This window comes from Oncorhynchus nerka, linkage group LG13 (assembly GCF_034236695.1).
Source record: "Oncorhynchus nerka isolate Pitt River linkage group LG13, Oner_Uvic_2.0, whole genome shotgun sequence".
NCBI classification, from domain to species: Eukaryota; Metazoa; Chordata; class Actinopteri; order Salmoniformes; family Salmonidae; genus Oncorhynchus; species Oncorhynchus nerka.
In genome coordinates this window covers 90,400,115-90,418,162 of record NC_088408.1, presented here as the reverse complement: position 1 = coordinate 90,418,162, position 18,048 = coordinate 90,400,115, and the positions used below count along the sequence as shown (strand labels likewise).

The window sequence follows — 18,048 nt, the reverse complement described above, 5'->3', positions numbered from 1 at the left end:
CTTGTCTGAAGTCGTTGGGAGGACAGCAGAAGAAAATATTTCTGTCTCTGCAATGGACTAGTGAAGTAGTATTCTATACTGAGTGTACATGCTATCCCTGTATCTGCCTCTCTGTCAGGAGTTACAAGGTCCGTTTCAACAGCGTGTCGTCCTACTCAGACACCCGCAAATCCTCCAGCGACGAACCCGAGCCCAGGGTCAACTTCGAGAGCACCGGACCCCTCGCCAACGTCAGGTACAGTAAGCTAGCCCAACTTTATAATTGGCCGATGTGGGTTGAAGTGCAATCTGATTGTCAAAAAATATTGGTATGGTTAAATTCAAAATTTTTCGCATTGTGCTGAAACAGATTTGAACTGGTTAACAAAAAAACGACAGACTTGTGCGTATACATGATAGCCAAGCTACGACAGGGAGACAAAGCCCTGAAAAGAACCCAAAGACGTCTTGGACTGCTTATTAAACCTGGGTTTTGATGGCTGCACGGGGGTGGAAATGTCTCCTTTTTACTAACACAGACAGGGGCCATCTGGTGCAAGATAACATAGAAAACATCAGACGAAGTGATAACTCATCCCTTTATACTGCCTGTCTGTATAGTGTTCTGAGAAGACAGAGGGAGGAAGAAATAAGCTCTTTTGAGCAATTCCCTTGTATGGTTGTCTGAATCAAATCAATTTAAACTCTGAGTGTGTGTGTGCCTGTGTGCATCTCTCTTTCACTCTTTCAATCTTTCAATCTTTCACTCTTTCTCTCTCTCTCTCTCTCTCTCTCTCTCTCTCTCTCTCTCTCTCTCTCGCTCTCTCTCTCTCTCTCTCTCGCGCTCTCGCTCTCTCTCACTCTTTCTCTCTCTCTCTTTTTTTCCAGGTTCTCAGTGTTTGGCCTTGGCTCCAGGGCATACCCACACTTCTGTGCTTTTGCCCACGCTGTGGACACGCTGTTCGAGGAGCTGGGGGGGGAGCGCATCCTACGCATGGGGGAGGGAGATGAGCTGTGTGGCCAGGAGGAGTCCTTCAGAAACTGGGCCAAGAAGGTTTTCAAGGTGGGGTGACTGGGGAGTCCTGGGCCAAGACAGTTTTCAAGGAGGTGTAACTGGGGAGTCCTGGGGCAAGAAGGTTTTCAAGGTGGGGTGACTGGGGAGGCCTGGGTCAAGAAGGTTTTCAAGGTGGGGTGACTGGGGGGGGAGTCCTGGACCAAGAAGGTTTTCTAGGTGGGGTGACTGGGGAGGCCTGGACCAAGAAGGTTTTCTAGGTGGGGTGACTGGGGAGGCCTGGACCAAGAAGGTTTTCTAGGTGGGGTGACTGGGGGGAGTCCTGTACCAAGAAGGTTTTCTGTTCAGCCTGTACATTAATGATCTGCCTTCTGTCTGTACTGGGTCTGAAGTTCAAATGTATGCAGATGATACAGTGATATATGTGCATGCAAAGAGCAAACAACAAGCTGCACAAGAACTCACTACTGTAATGGTCCAGGTTACATTTACATTACATTTAAGTCATTTAGCAGACGCTCTTATCCAGAGCGACTTACAAATTGGAACAAAGTGGCTCAGTGACTCGTGTTTGCATCTCAATGTGAAAAAAACTGTTTGCATGTTCTTCACAAAGAGGGCAACAGATGCTACTGAGCCAGATGTCTATGTGTCAGGGGAGAAGCTCCAGGTGGTATCCGATTTTAAGTACCTTGGCATCATACTTGATTCCAACCTCTCTTTTAAAAAGCATGTGAAAAAGGTAATTCAAATAACTAAATTCAATCTAGCTAATTTCCGATTTATACGAAATTGTTTGACTACAGAGGTAGCAAAACTGTACTTCAAATCTATGATACTCCCCCACTTAACATACTGCTTGACTAGTTGGGCCCAAGCTTGCTGTACAACATTAAAACCTATTCAGTCTGTCTACAAACAGGCTCTCAAAGTGCTTGACAGGAAGCCCAATAGCCATCATCATTGTCACATCCTTAGAAAGCATGAGCTCTTGAGTTGGGAAAATCTTGTGCAATACACCGACGCATGTCTTGTATTCAAGATCCTTAATGGCCTGGCTCCCCCTCCACTCAATATTTTTGTTAAACAGAAAACCCAGACATCTGGCAGCAGATCCACAAGGTCTGCCATGAGAGGTGACTGTATAGTTCCCCTAAGGAAAAGCACCTTTAGTAAATCTGCATTCTCTGTGAGAGCTTCCCATGTCTGGAATACACTGCCATCAGACACACATAACTGCACCACATATCACACTTTCACAAAATGCTTGAAGACCTGGCTAAAGGTCAATCAGATTTGTGAACATGGTCCCTAGCTGTGTGTTGCCGCTTTCCATGTTGTCTGTTGTCTGTAGCTTGTGAGGTGTGGAAACACTTTGTTGCTTTTATGAATTTTGTCTTGCTGCTTTTTGTTCTATGTTGCTCTGTCTGTATGCTATGTCTTGCTTGTCCTATGTTGCTATGTCTTGCTTGTTCTATGGTGCTATTGTCTATATTGTAATTGTTTTTAATAACCTGCCCAGAGACTGCGGTTGAAAATTAGCCGGCTGGCTAAAACCGGCACTTTTACTGAAACGTTGATTAATGTGCACTGTCCCTGTAAAAATAAAATAAACTAAACTAAACTAAAAAACTAGGTGGGGTGACTGGGGGGAGTCCTGTACCAAGAAGGTTTTCTAGGTGGGGTGACTGGGGGGAGTCCTTGTGCAGCACGGAACACACTCACTCACACGCATGAAGGCCTACACGTCCGCGTGCACACAGGCATGCACACACAGCTCTTTTGAGCAATACCTTTGCATGGTTGTCTGAATGAAATCAAATCAATAGCGGTAATGGTCTTAATAATGGGCTCCACAGAACAATACTTTCGTCAGAGAATTCTGGCACACCTGGTGTGATGTATGACGTGCCTACAGGTGTCTGCATGGTCTGTAGAGTTATGTTCAGTAGTAAATTAGGAACAACCCCGCACACTCTGCAGCCTGTTGATTCATGCGTTCTTTGTTGAGCTAATGCTTCAGGCAGCCAGACCTTGACAGTGGGGATGATGATCTTATGTTTATGTGCAGACCAGGAGGTTCATTTCTGCATTTAGTGCATTATTCATCTTTATAAACCGCTCAAAATGCATCTGTAAAAAGCCTATCAGCTGTGAAAGATAGAGTTCCGAATGTGTTCTAAAATGTGCTGTTAAACAAGCAAAGCTTTGAATACCTGTCCTTATAAACGCCTGTGGTTGTGTCTGTTTGTCAAGGCTGCCTGTGATGTGTTCTGCATCGGTGATGTGAACATCGAGAAGGCACATGATTCTTTGATCAGTAACGATCGTAGCTGGAAGAAGAGCAGGTTCCGCCTCACATACACAGCTGAGGCCCCTGCCCTAACACAAGGTATAAAGGTTTCATTCAAAGCTCTGTCTCACTTTAAACAAAACATATATATCATCTTATGAAGCCTTTATAAACCCTTTATAAGGCCTATATACTTCATAAATCATTCATAAGCAAGTGTCATGATATTTAAAGGGTGGAAAAAGGAGTTTATGTATCTGATCAAAGTGAATATGTTACAGTACAGTATAGAATAGCTCAAATGCTTTCATTGATGAACTTTTGTGAATGTGTCCTTCAACAGCATTATACAGCATCCACAAGAAGAAGGTCTACGGAGCCAAGATCATACAGAGTGAAAACCTCCAGAGTTCGACATCCAAGTGGGTAGATTTTGTTCTCACAGTATTCTATAGCTAGCTCAATAAGTATGTTTTATGATTTTACTCTAGCCTCGCTTGATAGGAGATGCTATAATCCCAAACTGTACAATGTTTACAAACTGTAACTACAAACTAACTCCAAACTCTAGCCACAAACTGTAACGACAAAGTCTAACCCCAAACTCTAACCACAAACTGTACAATGTTTACAAACTGTAACAACAAACTCTAACCCCAAACACTAACCCTAAACTCTAACCCCAAACTCTAACCCAAAACTCTATCCCCAAACGCTAACCCCAAACTGTACAATGTTTACAAATTCTAACCCCAAAACTCTAACCCCAAACTCTAACCCTGAACTCTAATCCCGAACTCTAGCCCCAAACTCTAGCCCCAAACTCTAACCCCAAACTCTAACCTCAAACTCTAGCCTCAAACTTTAACCCAAAACTCTAACCCCAAACTCTAACCCCAAACTGTAACCCCAATATCTTTAACCCCAAACTCTAACCACAAACTGTAACTACACTCTAACCCCAAACTCTAACCCTAAACTGTAACTACAAACTCTAACCCCAAACTGTAATTACAAACTCTAACCTCAAACTCTAGCCTCAAACTTTAACCCAAAACTCTAACCACAAACTCTAACCCTAAACTGTAACCCCAATCTCTTTAACCCCAAACTCTAACCACAAACTGTAACTACACTCTAACCCCAAACTCTAACCACAAACTGTACAATGTTTACAAACTCTAACCCCAAACTCTAACCCTAAACTGTAATTACAAACTCTAACCCCAAACTCTAACCCTAAACTGTAACTACAAACTCTAACCCCAAACTGTAACTACAAACTCTAACCTCAAACTCTAGCCACAAACTTTAATCCAAAACTTTAACCCAAAACTCTAACCCCAAACTGTAATTACAAACTCTAACTGCAAACTGTAACTACAAACTCTAACCCCAAACTCTAACCCCAAACTGTAACCGAAAACTCTAACCCCAAACTCTAACCCCAAACTGTAATTACAAACTCTAACCCCAAACTCTAACCCTAAACTGTAACCCCAATCTCTTTAACCCCAAACTCTAACCACAAACTGTAACTACACTCTAACCCCAAACTCTAACCACAAACTGTACAATGTTTACAAACTCTAACCCCAAACTCTAACCCTAAACTGTAATTACAAACTCTAACCCCAAACTCTAACCCTAAACTGTAACTACAAACTCTAACCCCAAACTGTAACTACAAACTCTAACCTCAAACTCTAGCCACAAACTTTAATCCAAAACTTTAACCCAAAACTCTAACCCCAAACTGTAATTACAAACTCTAACTGCAAACTGTAACTACAAACTCTAACCCCAAACTCTAACCCCAAACTGTAACCGAAAACTCTAACCCCAAACTCTAACCCCAAACTGTAATTACAAACTCTAACCCCAAACTCTAACCCTAAACTGTAACCACAAATTCTAACCCCAAACTGTAATTACAAACTCTAACCTCAAACTCTAGCCACAAACTTTAATCCAAAACTTTAACCCAAAACTCTAACCCCAAACTGTAATTACAAACTCTAACTACAAACTGTAACTACAAACTCTAACCCCAAACTCTAACCCTAAACTGTAACCCCAAACTCTAACCCAAAACTCTAACCCCAAACTCTAGCCACAAACTGTAACTACACTCTAACCCCAAACTCTAACCACAAACTGTACAATGTTTACAAACTCTAACCCCAAACTCTAACCCCAAACTCTAACCGCAAACTCTAACCGCAAACTCTAACCAAAAACTCTAAACTCAAACTCTAGCCACAAACTTTAACCCAAAACTGTAATTACAAACTCGAACCCCAAACTCGAACCCTAAACTGTAACTACAAACTCTAACCCTAAACTCTAACCCCAAACTGTAACCCCAAACTCTAACCTCAAACTCTAGCCACAATCTTTAACCCAAAACGTTAACCCCAAACTCTAACCCAAAACTCTAACCCCAAACTCTAACCCCAAACTGTAATTACAAACTCTAACCCCAAACTCTAGCCACAAACTGTAACTACACTCTAACCCCAAACTCTAACCACAAACTGTAATTACAAACTCTAACCCCAAACTCTAGCCACAAACTGTACACTGTTTACAAACTCTAACCCCAAACTCTAATCCCAAACTCTACCCCCAAACTCTAGTCCCAAACTCTAGCTCCAGAATTCTAGCCACAAACGCTAACTACGAACTCTAACCCCAAACTCTAGTCACAAACTATAACCACAAACTATAACTACAAACTCTAACCCCAAACTCTAACCCCAAACTGTAACCACAAACTGTAACCCAAAACTCTGACCCCGAACTCTAGTCACAAACTCTAACCACAACTGTAACCACAAACTGTAACCACCAACTGTAACCACAGTTCTGAATCCCCTAGCAGTCGCTCCACCATATTTGTTAGACTCCACACAAATAACGAGGACAGACTGGCGTACCAGCCCGGCGACCATCTTGGCATCTTCCCTGGCAACCATGAGGACCTGATTACGGCCCTCATTGAGAAACTAGAGGACGGTCCACCTGTCAATCAAATCGTTAAGGTGGAGTTCCTGGAAGAGAGGAACACAGCACTGGGTTAGTAGAACTCTATGTTATGTATATAACTTGTATTTAGGAAGCCCTCCATGCTCTTCATTCAATATTAGACAATAAAGAACAAACAGAGTTTGATATTGGATATGCAGGTCTTATTAGGAGGATTTATGGTGGTTTACATTATGCACAGTGCACAGTATACTTGACTATTTAATGCTCAAATACTTTTTTTTTTTTTAAAGCAGTGCTTAACATTTTACACTGGCATTCACAAGTCGTGTAGGCTACTAATACATCATGCTATTGTGGTGTTATATTATTGATGCAGAAGAATAAATACTGAACTTGTTCTAAGGGGGCGGAAGGAAGCCTAGCGGTTAATAGCGTTAGGCCAGTAACTGAAACGTCACTGGTTTGAATCCCAGAGCCAACTAGGTGAAGAAAAAAAAAACAGTTGATATGCCCTTGAGCAAGGCACTCAACCATAATTGCTCCTGTATGTTGCTCTTGATAAGAGTGTCCATCAAATGTACTTTTGTGCTTGTTTTCTCCATCTGAAGGTGTGATCAGTAACTGGCTGGAGGAACCTCGGTTCCCCCCTTGCACCATCTACCAGGCCTTCCAGTACTTCCTGGATATCACCACGCCCCCCAGCCCAATCCTGCTACAGCAGTTTGCCTCCCTGGCCACTAATGACAAGCAGAGGAAGAAGCTAGAGACCCTCAGTAAGGTAATGAACGGTTCTAACCATATAGTCTGTATGTTTCACCATATGTACAGATGGAGGATCTTACAGTGCCTTGCGAAAGTATTCGGCCCCCTTGAACTTTGCGACCTTTTGCCACATTTCAGGCTTCAAACATAAAGATATAAAACTGTATTTTTTTGTGAAGAATCAACAACAAGTGGGACACAATCATGAAGTGGAACGACATTTATTGGATATTTCAAACTTTCTTAACAAATCAAAAACTGAAAAATTGGGCGTGCAAAATTATTCATCCCCTTTACTTTCAGTGCAGCAAACTCTCTCCAGAAGTTCAGTGAGGATCTCTGAATGATCCAATGTTGACCTAAATGACTAATGATGATAATTACAATCCACCTGTGTGTAATCAAGTCTCCGTTAAAAGCGCAGAGAGCATCATGAAGAACAAGGAACACACCAGGCAGGTCCGAGATACTGTTGTGAAGAAGTTTAAAGCAGGATTTGGATACAAAAATATTTCCCAAGCTTTAAACATCCCAAGGAGCACTGTGCAAGCGATAATATTGAAATGGAAGGAGTATCAGACCACTGCAAATCTACCAAGACCTGGCCGTCCCTCTAAACTTTCAGCTCATACAAGGAGAAGACTGATCAGAGATGCAGCCAAGAGGCCCATGATCACTCTGGATGAACTGCAGAGATCTACAGCTGAGGTGGGAGACTCTGTCCATAGGACAACAATCAGTCGTATATTGCACAAATCTGGCCTTTATGGAAGAGTGGCAAGAAGAAAGCCATTTCTTAAAGATATCCATAAAAAGTGTTGTTTAAAGTTTGCCACAAGCCACCTGGGAGACACACCAAACATGTGGAAGAAGGTGCTCTGGTCAGATGAAACCAAAATTGAACTTTTTGGCAACAATGCAAAACGTTATGTTTGGCGTAAAAGCAACACAGCTCATCACCCTGAACACACCATCCCCACTGTCAAACATGGTGGTGGCAGCATCATGGTTTGGGCCTGCTTTTCTTCAGCAGGGACAGGGAAGATGGTTCAAATTGATGGGAAGATGGATGGAGCCAAATACAGGACCATTCTGGAAGAAAACCTGATGGAGTCTGCAAAAGACCTGAGACTGGGACAGAGATTTGTCTTCCAACAAGACAATGATCCAAAACATAAAGCAAAATCTACAATGGAATGGTTCAAAAATAAACATATCCAGGTGTTAGAATGGCCAAGTCAAAGTCCAGACCCGAATCCAATCGAGAATCTGTGGAAAGAACTGAAAACTGCTGTTCACAAATGCTCTCCATCCAACCTCACTGAACTCGAGCTGTTTTGCAAGGAGGAATGGGAAGAAATGTCAGTCTCTCGATGTGCAAAACTGATAGAGACATACCCCAAGCGACTTACAGCTGTAATCGCAGCAAAAGGTGGCGCTACAAAGTATTAACTTAAGGGGGCTGAATAATTTTGCACGCCCAATTTTTCAGTTTTTGATTTGTTAAAAAAGTTTGAAATATCCAATAAATGTCGTTCCACTTCATGATTGTGTCCCACTTGTTGTTGATTCTTCACAAAAAAATACATTATTATATCTTTATGTTTGAAGCCTGAAATGTGGCAAAAGGTCGCAAAGTTCAAGGGGCCGAATACTTTCGCAAGGCACTGTACATTTGACTCATATTGTCACAGCAAAATAATCCTGCAGCAACAGGATTTGAATGTCTAGTCCATAATGTTGTTTGATCGGTGGTTAAGCTATTAGCTGGCTAACAGTAGACTACATGAAAAGTGCAATACTGTTAATATAACCGTGGGTTTTTGTGGGTTTTCAGTGAATTTATATAAATTACAAAGCGCAGCAATAAAAGAGTGGTCAAATGAAGATCCTATGTACCTTATATCCTTGAGTGTTACTCAGTATGTTAAAAGGTCCACCAGTCGATACTCCAGAGTCAAGGGGTCGCCTTTGCAATGTACTCCTACAATCTGCAACGTTCATTTGATCCCTCTGTTATCGCAGATCATTTTCCTGAACAGCAGAAAATGCTTTAAAAGGCTCCTAAAGTTTGTAATCAGAGTCATCATGCCCATAGGGGGGCACAGGGGCATGTGTCCCCTCATATTTGTCCTGTTTAAAAAATAAATAACAAATCTGTAATACTACAAGCTACCTAGCAATTTTATGAAGTTGGCTTTAGCCCAGATAGGTTCCCAATCTCCTAACCTTATAACTAGCTAGCAAGAGTAGCTAGCTTGTCTAATTATCTTAGCTGGAATGTCTGCTGGCAACGTTAGAATATAGAAAAGCAAGCAATAACTAAATGTACTGAATAAGACTCACATTCCTTTCTATATTTTACCCAGATTTTAGCAGAGATGCAGAGAAGCATATTTAGTTCCTTTAAAAAATAACCATCAGTCAGGAGGATACAGACAGCTCAAGAGGTATGCTTTAATATGCCGAAAAAATTACTTTAGATATATATATATATATTTTTTTTTTTACATAGAATTAAGCATAATGATTATGGCTTTAGATTGCAGGAATAAGGTGTTTCAGGTATTTGAAAAATTCAAAATTCTCCAATTTATGGACAGGGGGCATAGCCCCCCCTCCAGGCCACCCCAAGCCATCCTCACATACTTTGTGCCCCCTCTGATTTTTGGTGTGAATGATACTCCTGTTTGTAATTCCCAGTTTAAAATGTCAGACTTGACTTGATTGGCCCTAAAGAAAAATGTATCAACACCTACAAAAATGTAAATTAAAGCTAGAATCCTTAATTAAAAAAATAACAAAGCGGCCACCCTGCCTCTGTTTTGGTAAAAAGCTGAGAGAGGGCCTGAAGAAATGTAACCACTCTCAACTTCATAGAGACGGGTATGGATGCGAGGACTGACTATCTATGATATCAAAATCATAGTGTTAACCATGGCCTATATTCAATCTGTATTGCTGAAGCGTTAGAAATGTTAAGGTATTTTCCTCATTTCCTATTGGACATTACCTTTACATTTCAATCACACTGGAAAGCTGAATATCCGTTATACGGATTGAATAGAGCCCAATGATTTGAAGCTATACTGTGTTTATTTACGTTTACATTGTTACAAACATTGGAGTAAACAAGCTTATATTTTGGGTTCTGATGTGGTTAGACAGTTGAACTGAGCTCATGAGGCATTTATTTGTAAGATCCCACAGTTGATAGTGCATGTCAGAGCAAAAAACCAAGCCATGAGGTTTAAGGAATTGTCCTTAGAGCTCTGAGACAGGATTGCGTCGAGGCACAGATATGGGAAAGGGTACCAAAAAATGTCTGCAGCATTGAAGGTCCCCAAGAATAAAGTGGAAACTTTCCAGATGGACACCCATCTCTGCAGCACTCCACCAATCAGGCTTTTATGGTAGAGTGGCCAGATGGAAGCCACTCCTCAGTAAAAGGCACATGACAGCCCACTTGGAGTTTGCTAAAAGGCCCCTAAAGACTCTCAGGCCGTGAGAAACAAGATTCTCTGGTCTGATGAAAACAAGATTGAACTCTTTGGCCTGAATGCCAAGCGTAACGTCTGGAGGAAACCTGGCACCATCCCTACAGTGAACCATGGTGGTGGCAGATTCATACTGTGGGGATGTTTTTCAGTGGCAGGGACTGGGAGACTAGTCAGGATTGAGGGAAAGATGAACGGAGTGAAGTACAGAGAGATCCATGATGACAACCTGCTCCAGAGCGCTCAGGATCTCAGACTGGGACGAAGGTTAACCTTTCAACAAGAGATCAATCCAATGTCTCTGAATGTCCTTGAGTGACCCAGCCAGAGCCCGGACTTGAACATCTCTGGAGAGACCAGAAAATAGCTGTGCAGAAATGCTCCCCATCCAACCTGACAGAGCTTGAGAGTATCTGCAGAGAAGAATGGGAGAAACTCCCTAAATACATGTGTGCCAAGCTTGTAGCGCCACACCCAAGAAGACTCGAGGCTGTAATTGCTGCCTAAGGTGCTTCAACAAAGTATTGAGTAAAGGGTCTGAATAGTTTTTAAAAAACTGATTTTGTTTTGTCATTATGGAGTAGATTGTGTGTAGATTTCCCTGCTGTGGGAAACTGGTCAAATTAGACAGTTCAGTTTTATCTGAAGAATTTCAGTGCTAGGAAGACCCTGGTACATTGCATTTTTGTAGGTCCATTGTGAATTTATGTTTAATAATGCATAGATTCCACAGGATAGAATAACACAACATGTTTATATTTGAAGTAGCAGACACTTTTAACTCGAAGTGACTTACTGTACAGTGAGTGCATTTCACTATGTGTGACCCCAGTGGGAATTGAACCCACAACTTTGGTATTGGTAGCACTGTGCTTTAACCAAGCCATGACTCTGGTGTTACTAGCACTATGCGTTAACCAACCCATGACTCTGGTGTTACCAGCACTATGCTTTAACCAACCCATGACTCTGGTGTTACTAGCACTATGCTTTAACCAACCCATGACTATGGTGTTACCAGCACTATGCGTTAACCAACCCATGACTCTGGTGTTACCAGCACTATGCTTTAACCAACCCATGACTCTGGTGTTACTAGGACTATGCTTTAACCAACCCATGACTCTGGTGTTACCAGCACTATGCTTTAACCAACCCATGACTCGACTCTGGTGTTACCAGCACTATGCTTTAATTAACCCATGACTCTGGTGTTACTAGCACTATGCTTTAACCAACCCATGACTCTGGTGTTACTAGCACTATGCTTTAACCAACCCATGACTCTGGTGTTACTAGCACTATGCTTTAACCAACCCATGACTCGACTCTGGTGTTACCAGCACTATGCTTTAATTAACCCATGACTCTGGTGTTACTAGCACTATGCTTTAACCAACCCATGACTCTGGTGTTACTAGCACTATGCTTTAACCAACCCATGACTCTGGTGTTACTAGCACTATGCTTTAACCAACCCATGACTCTGGTGTTACTAGCACTATGCTTTAACCAACCCATGACTCTGGTGTTACTAGCACTATGCTTTAACCAACCCATGACTCTGGTGTTACCATCACTATGCGTTAACCAACCCATGACTCTGGTGTTACCATCACTATGCTTTAACCAACCCATGACTCTGGTGTTACTAGCACTATGCTTTAACCAACCCATGACTCTGATGTTACCAGCACTATGCTTTAACCAACCCATGACTCTGGTGTTACCAGCACTATGCTTTAACCAACCCATGACTCTGGTGTTACCAACACTATTCTTTAACCAACCCATGACTCTGGTGTTATTAGCAATATGCTTTAACCAACCCATGACTCTGGTGTTACCATCACTATGCTTTAACCAACCCATGACTCTGGTGTTACCATCACTATGCTTTAACCAACCCATGACTCTGGTGTTACCATCACTATGCGTTAACCAACCCATGACTCTGGTGTTACCATCACTATGCTTTAACCAACCCATGACTCTGGTGTTACCATCACTATGCTTTAACCAACCCATGACTCTGGTGTTACTAGCACTATACTTTAACCAACCCATGACTCTGGTGTTACCAGCACTATACTTTAACCAACCCATGACTCTGTTGTTACCAACACTATACTTTAACCAACCCATGACTCTGGTGTTACCAGCACTATACTTTAACCAACCCATGACTCTGTTGTTACCAACACTATACTTTAACCAACCCATGACTCTGGTGTTACCAGCACTATATTTTAACGAACTGAGCCACAAAGGACTGCTAAGGTAATTAATTTGATTAGTATTCATTAGATCCTTCAAGCGTTTTATGCCTTTTGTCACAGACAGTGAGCACAGTAAACAGAGGTACTTGTTGGGAAGGTGGAAATAAAAGCATCATCTTGGTTTTTACGTCTTGCTTTATTGTCATGCGAATTCTTCAACCCCAAAATGTAAACCTTTTGAATGTCTCCCTGTTGAATGCGTTCTTCTTGTCAACACAGTAGCTGTGAATTTCCACTTTATCGCAAAACGGAGGCACCCTGTGCTCAAGCCACAATTGACCCGTGTATTCAATATGTTTACCACAAAAAGACATGAATGCCTTCCTCTACATGATTGAAAACCATTTTGAAGCACTTTGCGCTTGTTGAAAATAACCTTAGAGTAGACAAGTTTTAGCTTGCACAGACGCCATAGAATTTAAGCCCTGCGCCCGGTAACCCTCAGACACATTTTCTCCCCATACAGAGACTCCCACAGTTCAAAAACGTCAATTTTGGTGAATGTCTTAAAACATTATGTTGGTCAGGCCAGGTGAGTGAGTGCCTCACTCTTTGTGGTTCAACTCACTCTAAAAAAGACAAAGAGGGAAAAAAGAGAAACATTGAAATAAAAAACAGACATCAAGCCACAGTGGGATCTTCAGCTACCCGCTATCCTTGCTATTTTTCTTCGTCCCAGTTGACCTGCGTGACTCCCAGTGTCTGTGGCTTACACAAGGTACTCAGGCTCCGGCTGTTCTTCAAGCTGCATTGTTGGTTAAGGGCTTGTCAGTAAGCATTTCACTGTAAGGTCTACTACACCTTTTCTATTTGGCACATGTGACAAATAACATTTCATTTGATTTGAAGTTTAGATAATCACTGAAGCCGGAAAGCCCAAAATATGTCAAAAGTCAATCATACATAATGTCATCATCGCATCAGGAGATTGTTGTGAGTTGTCTGACTGAAATATGTGTCTCACCTCTTATCTTCTCCACCAGGTGTGTGGAGTTGGAGAAACATTCATAATAACTAATTTTCTCTGAAGCAATACATTTTCTTTAGCATGGCTCCTTATATATTGAATGCACATTACATGAACATGCCTCTTCTTCACCTCTCTCCTTTCCTTTCCTTCTTCTCTCCTCTCCTCCTCCTCTCCTTTCCTACTCTCCTCTCCAACTCCTCTCCTCAACCTCTCTACTCTCCTCTCCTTTTCTACTCCTCTCCTCCACCTTTCTCCTCTCCTACTCCTCTCCTCCACCTCTATCCCCTCCTTTCCTTTACTATTTCTCTCCTCTCCTTTCCTACTCTTCTCCTCCACCTCTCTCCTTTTCCACTCCTCTCCTCCTCTCCTTTCCTACTCTCCTCTCCAACTCCTCTCCTCCACCTCTCTACTCTCCTCTCCTTTTCTACTCCTCTCCTCCATCTTTCTCCTCTCCTACTCCTCTCCTCCACCTCTCTCCCCTCCTTTCCTTTACTATTTCTCTCCTCTCCTTTCCTACTCTTCTCCTCCGCCTCTCTCCTTTTCCACTCCTCTGCTCCATCTCTCTCCTCTCCACCTCTCTCCTCTCCTTTCCTACTCCTCTCCTCTCAGGGCTTGCAGGAGTATGAGAAGTGGAAGTGGTATAACAACCCAACCATGGTGGAGGTGTTGGATGAGTTTCCCTCCATCCAAATGCCCTCTACCCTGCTGTTAACCCAGCTACCCCTGCTCCAGCCCAGATACTATTCTATCAGCTCCTCACCAGATGTCCACCCAGGGGAGATTCACCTCACCGTAGCCGTAGTGTCATACAAAACCAGGGGTAAGGGCTGGGCACTAGGCTGTGTTGGGTTTACGGGAGCAGGATGAAGTTCCCTCATAGACACTGATCTAGTCAGTTTTACATGTTCCTAGTCTTTTCAGCGTGGTTATGGCATGAGGCTCTACAACACTAGAGGTAAGGGCTGTCGCTAGGTTACGTGGTGTTTACAAGTGTAAAGTTACCCCTAGACACCAATCTCAGGTTATTTCCCCTACATATGGTAAAGGTTATGATTTCTCAGAGATGCATTTGTATGTGCGCGCAATATGATGTAAGGTGTTGTGAAGCTGAGGATGATGGTTAAATTACAGTAATTTCTCTAATCTGGAGACAAATGCCCTTAGCCCTGGGAACTGCATTATGTGTCCTCTACTTCAGTGTTAGTTTGGAGAGGAGGAGGTATGCCGGTCAAGTGGATGATGGGTAATTGTCTCATTTCAGATGGAGAGGGCCCGATCCACCATGGAGTATGTTCATCATGGCTCAACAGAATAGAGGCAGAAGAAATGGTCCCCTGTTTTGTCAGAGGGTATAACATTGTACTTCTTTTTGTGTTTGTGTGTTGTTGTTGCATGATTGCTTTACTCTTATGGAATGAATACATGTCATTTTCTATGATTGTAAGTGGTGGTTTGGACTAACGTCAACATTGATTGTTATATGGTGTGTATTCATATGTGCTGACTCAGCTCTATGTCAGTGCAGGTCACAACACTGCACATGATTATACCATATGATTCATATCCAACATTGACTCATATATGGTGTACTCTACAATCATTGACTAAAATGGTTGTTTCTTCTGTTACTTTTTCATTTCTGATCCAAGCTAGAATCCAAGCATTTTTCTTAATCAGAAATTACAATTGAAGGCATACCATAAAACATTCAAATAATAAATGTACCAAATGATTGTAGAATGCAACATAAAGGCTACGAATCAAGACATTTTAAGATACAGAGAAATGCTTTGATTCTAGTTGATTCTAGTTATTAGAAATGATCTACAATCATTTGGTACATTTATTATTTTAAATGTTTTATGGTATGCCTTCAATTGTAATTTCTGATGAAAAAGATGCTTTGAATCTAGTGCTCTTAATTAAAAATGTCTTGATCAAATGTCTGATTCTAGTGCGCCTACGTTCCGATTGCCAAAGGACCACAGAGCTCCGTGTATCCTAGTCGGTCCAGGCACTGGGATCGCCCCCTTCAGAAGCTTCTGGGAACAGAAACTATTTGACTACGAACACAAGGGTTTGTGTACAAAAAAGGAAAAGCATTCACACACTTGATCCTAATTCTTGCATGTGGGAATTATTCGATAATGACTTTTAATAAAAATGTCAAATTAACCACACACTGTGCAGCCAGTATCACTTGTGCTTATTCAACATTACAGACAGAACTTCATAAATAAACATAGTAGTCTTTAGATAACTCTAAAACATGTATAGCTCAGTGAAAAGTGAAGTAATGTGGTGTTTGCTTCCGTAGGGATCAAATCCTGCCCTATGATCCTGGTGTTTGGATGTCGTCAGTCCCAGATAGACCACATCTACAAGGAGGAGACAATCCAGGCTAAGAACAAGGAGGTGTTCAAAGAGCTGTACACAGCCTACTCCAGAGAGCCTGGCAGACCTAAGGTACTGTTAACCTTAGTCCCATTTTCAGTTTAAACGTGACAATGTGTCGTTGGCCGTAAAGATACAGCAACATAGACAGAGGCCATGTGGGAGATTAGAAAGTGGATTTCTAAATAAAACCTATGGATATCTCTATCCCTGTGTTTGTCTTTTTGCTTGACGCCACCTGAGGCTGCTGAGGGGCTCATAATGAGGTCTGGGAACGGAGTAGATGGAATGGAATAAAACACCTGGAAACCATGTGGTTGATGTATTTGATATCATTCCACCGATTCCACTCCAGTCATTACCACGAGCCTGTTCTCCCCAATTAAGGTGCCACCAGCCTCCTGTGCTTGACTCCCACTGTTAAGTTCTTCCGGTTGTAAAATACTGTCCTCACACACGCCACCATGTATGTAGGATTCTAAACAAACCCGATGCTCCATCGCTACAATCTGTTTGTTACCTTCCACTCTCTTTGACCCTGTAGTTCTCTCTACAATCTGTTTGTTGCCTTCCACTCCCTTTGACCCTGTAGTTCTCTCTACAATCTGTTTGTTGCCTTCCACTCTCTTTGACCCTGTAGTTCTCTCTACAATCTGTTTGTTGCCTTCCACTCTCTTTGACCCTGTAGTTCTCTCTACAATGTGTTTGTTGCCTTCCACTCTCTTTGACCCTGTAGTTCTCTCCATCTGATTGATTAAATCCCTCTTTCTCCTGTCGCTCTCTGACACAGACATATGTGCAGGATGTGCTTTGTGAGCAGCTGTCCGAGACTGTGTACCAGTGCCTGAAGGAAGAGGGAGGACACATATACGTGTGTGGCGACGTCGGTATGGCCGGGGACGTCCTCAAGACCGTCCAGCAGATCATCAAACTGCAGGGAAACATGACGCTGGAGGACGCTGGGTTCTACATCAGCAAACTCAGAGTATGACAATAGGTTTCGCTATCCTGAACACTAAACTAACTAACTAACTAACTAATCTAGCTGACTGACTGAACGACTGACTGAACGACTGACTGACTGAAACATAAAGTACAGAGTAAATGTAAGTCATGTGATTTGGACATTGGCAGATTACACCTTCTTATGGACGGTTTTCAGAATATGACAGACACATTCAGACACGTTCAGGATTTGTTTGGTGGGATTCAAAAAAGGTTGTTACATTACCGACTCAAAGAAAGAGAAACCCGAAACGCACGTTTAAAAGATTTGAATAAGCAAAATGGGTAAAGACCACCAGACAACCAACTGTACAGCCTATCAATACTGTACATGAAAGACTGGAATCGAAGATCCACATGAGCAGAATGGCTGGATCACTATTGACTTAACAGAAGAGGGGTATATAATCAAACTCATTTTTAAATGATAATGATCAACTAAGAAACGGTTTTATCCAAGCTCTGGCTATTGAAAACATGTTTCAAGACAATGCTGGACCGTACTGTACATTGCACTGCACTGTATCCGTCTTCCCCCTCTGTCCCCACCGATCCCACTGTATCCGTCTTCCCCCTCTGTCCCCACCGATCCCACTGTATCTGTCTTCCCCCTCTGTCCCCACCGATCCCACTGTATCTGTCTTTCCTCTCTGTCCCCACCGATCCCACTGTATCTGCCTTTCCTCTCTGTCCCCACCGATCCCACTGTATCTGTCTTTCTTCTCTGTCCCCACCGATCCCACTGTATCTGCCTTTCCTCTCTGTCCCCACCGATCCCACTGTATCCATCTTTCCTCTCTGTCCCCACCGATCCCACTGTATCCATCTTTCCTCTCTGTCCCCACCGATCCCACTGTATCTGTCTT

At 42.4% G+C, this 18,048-nt stretch overlaps 1 protein-coding gene across 1 annotated transcript in view; it reads left to right on the top strand.

Annotated features, from left to right (window-relative positions):
* The window catches only part of LOC115140342 (nitric oxide synthase 1-like), a 143,239-nt gene that overhangs the window by 120,048 nt on the left and 5,143 nt on the right, over window positions 1-18,048 (top strand). Inside the window, exons 16-26 of the mRNA XM_065026819.1 lie at window positions 119-235; window positions 868-1,042; window positions 3,248-3,383; window positions 3,628-3,706; window positions 6,169-6,362; window positions 6,884-7,053; window positions 14,393-14,603; window positions 15,045-15,132; window positions 15,739-15,860; window positions 16,101-16,249; window positions 16,968-17,162. Of these exons, the coding sequence (XP_064882891.1) occupies window positions 119-235; window positions 868-1,042; window positions 3,248-3,383; window positions 3,628-3,706; window positions 6,169-6,362; window positions 6,884-7,053; window positions 14,393-14,603; window positions 15,045-15,132; window positions 15,739-15,860; window positions 16,101-16,249; window positions 16,968-17,162 (1,636 nt within the window). The remainder of the gene's footprint in view (window positions 1-118; window positions 236-867; window positions 1,043-3,247; window positions 3,384-3,627; window positions 3,707-6,168; window positions 6,363-6,883; window positions 7,054-14,392; window positions 14,604-15,044; window positions 15,133-15,738; window positions 15,861-16,100; window positions 16,250-16,967; window positions 17,163-18,048) is intronic.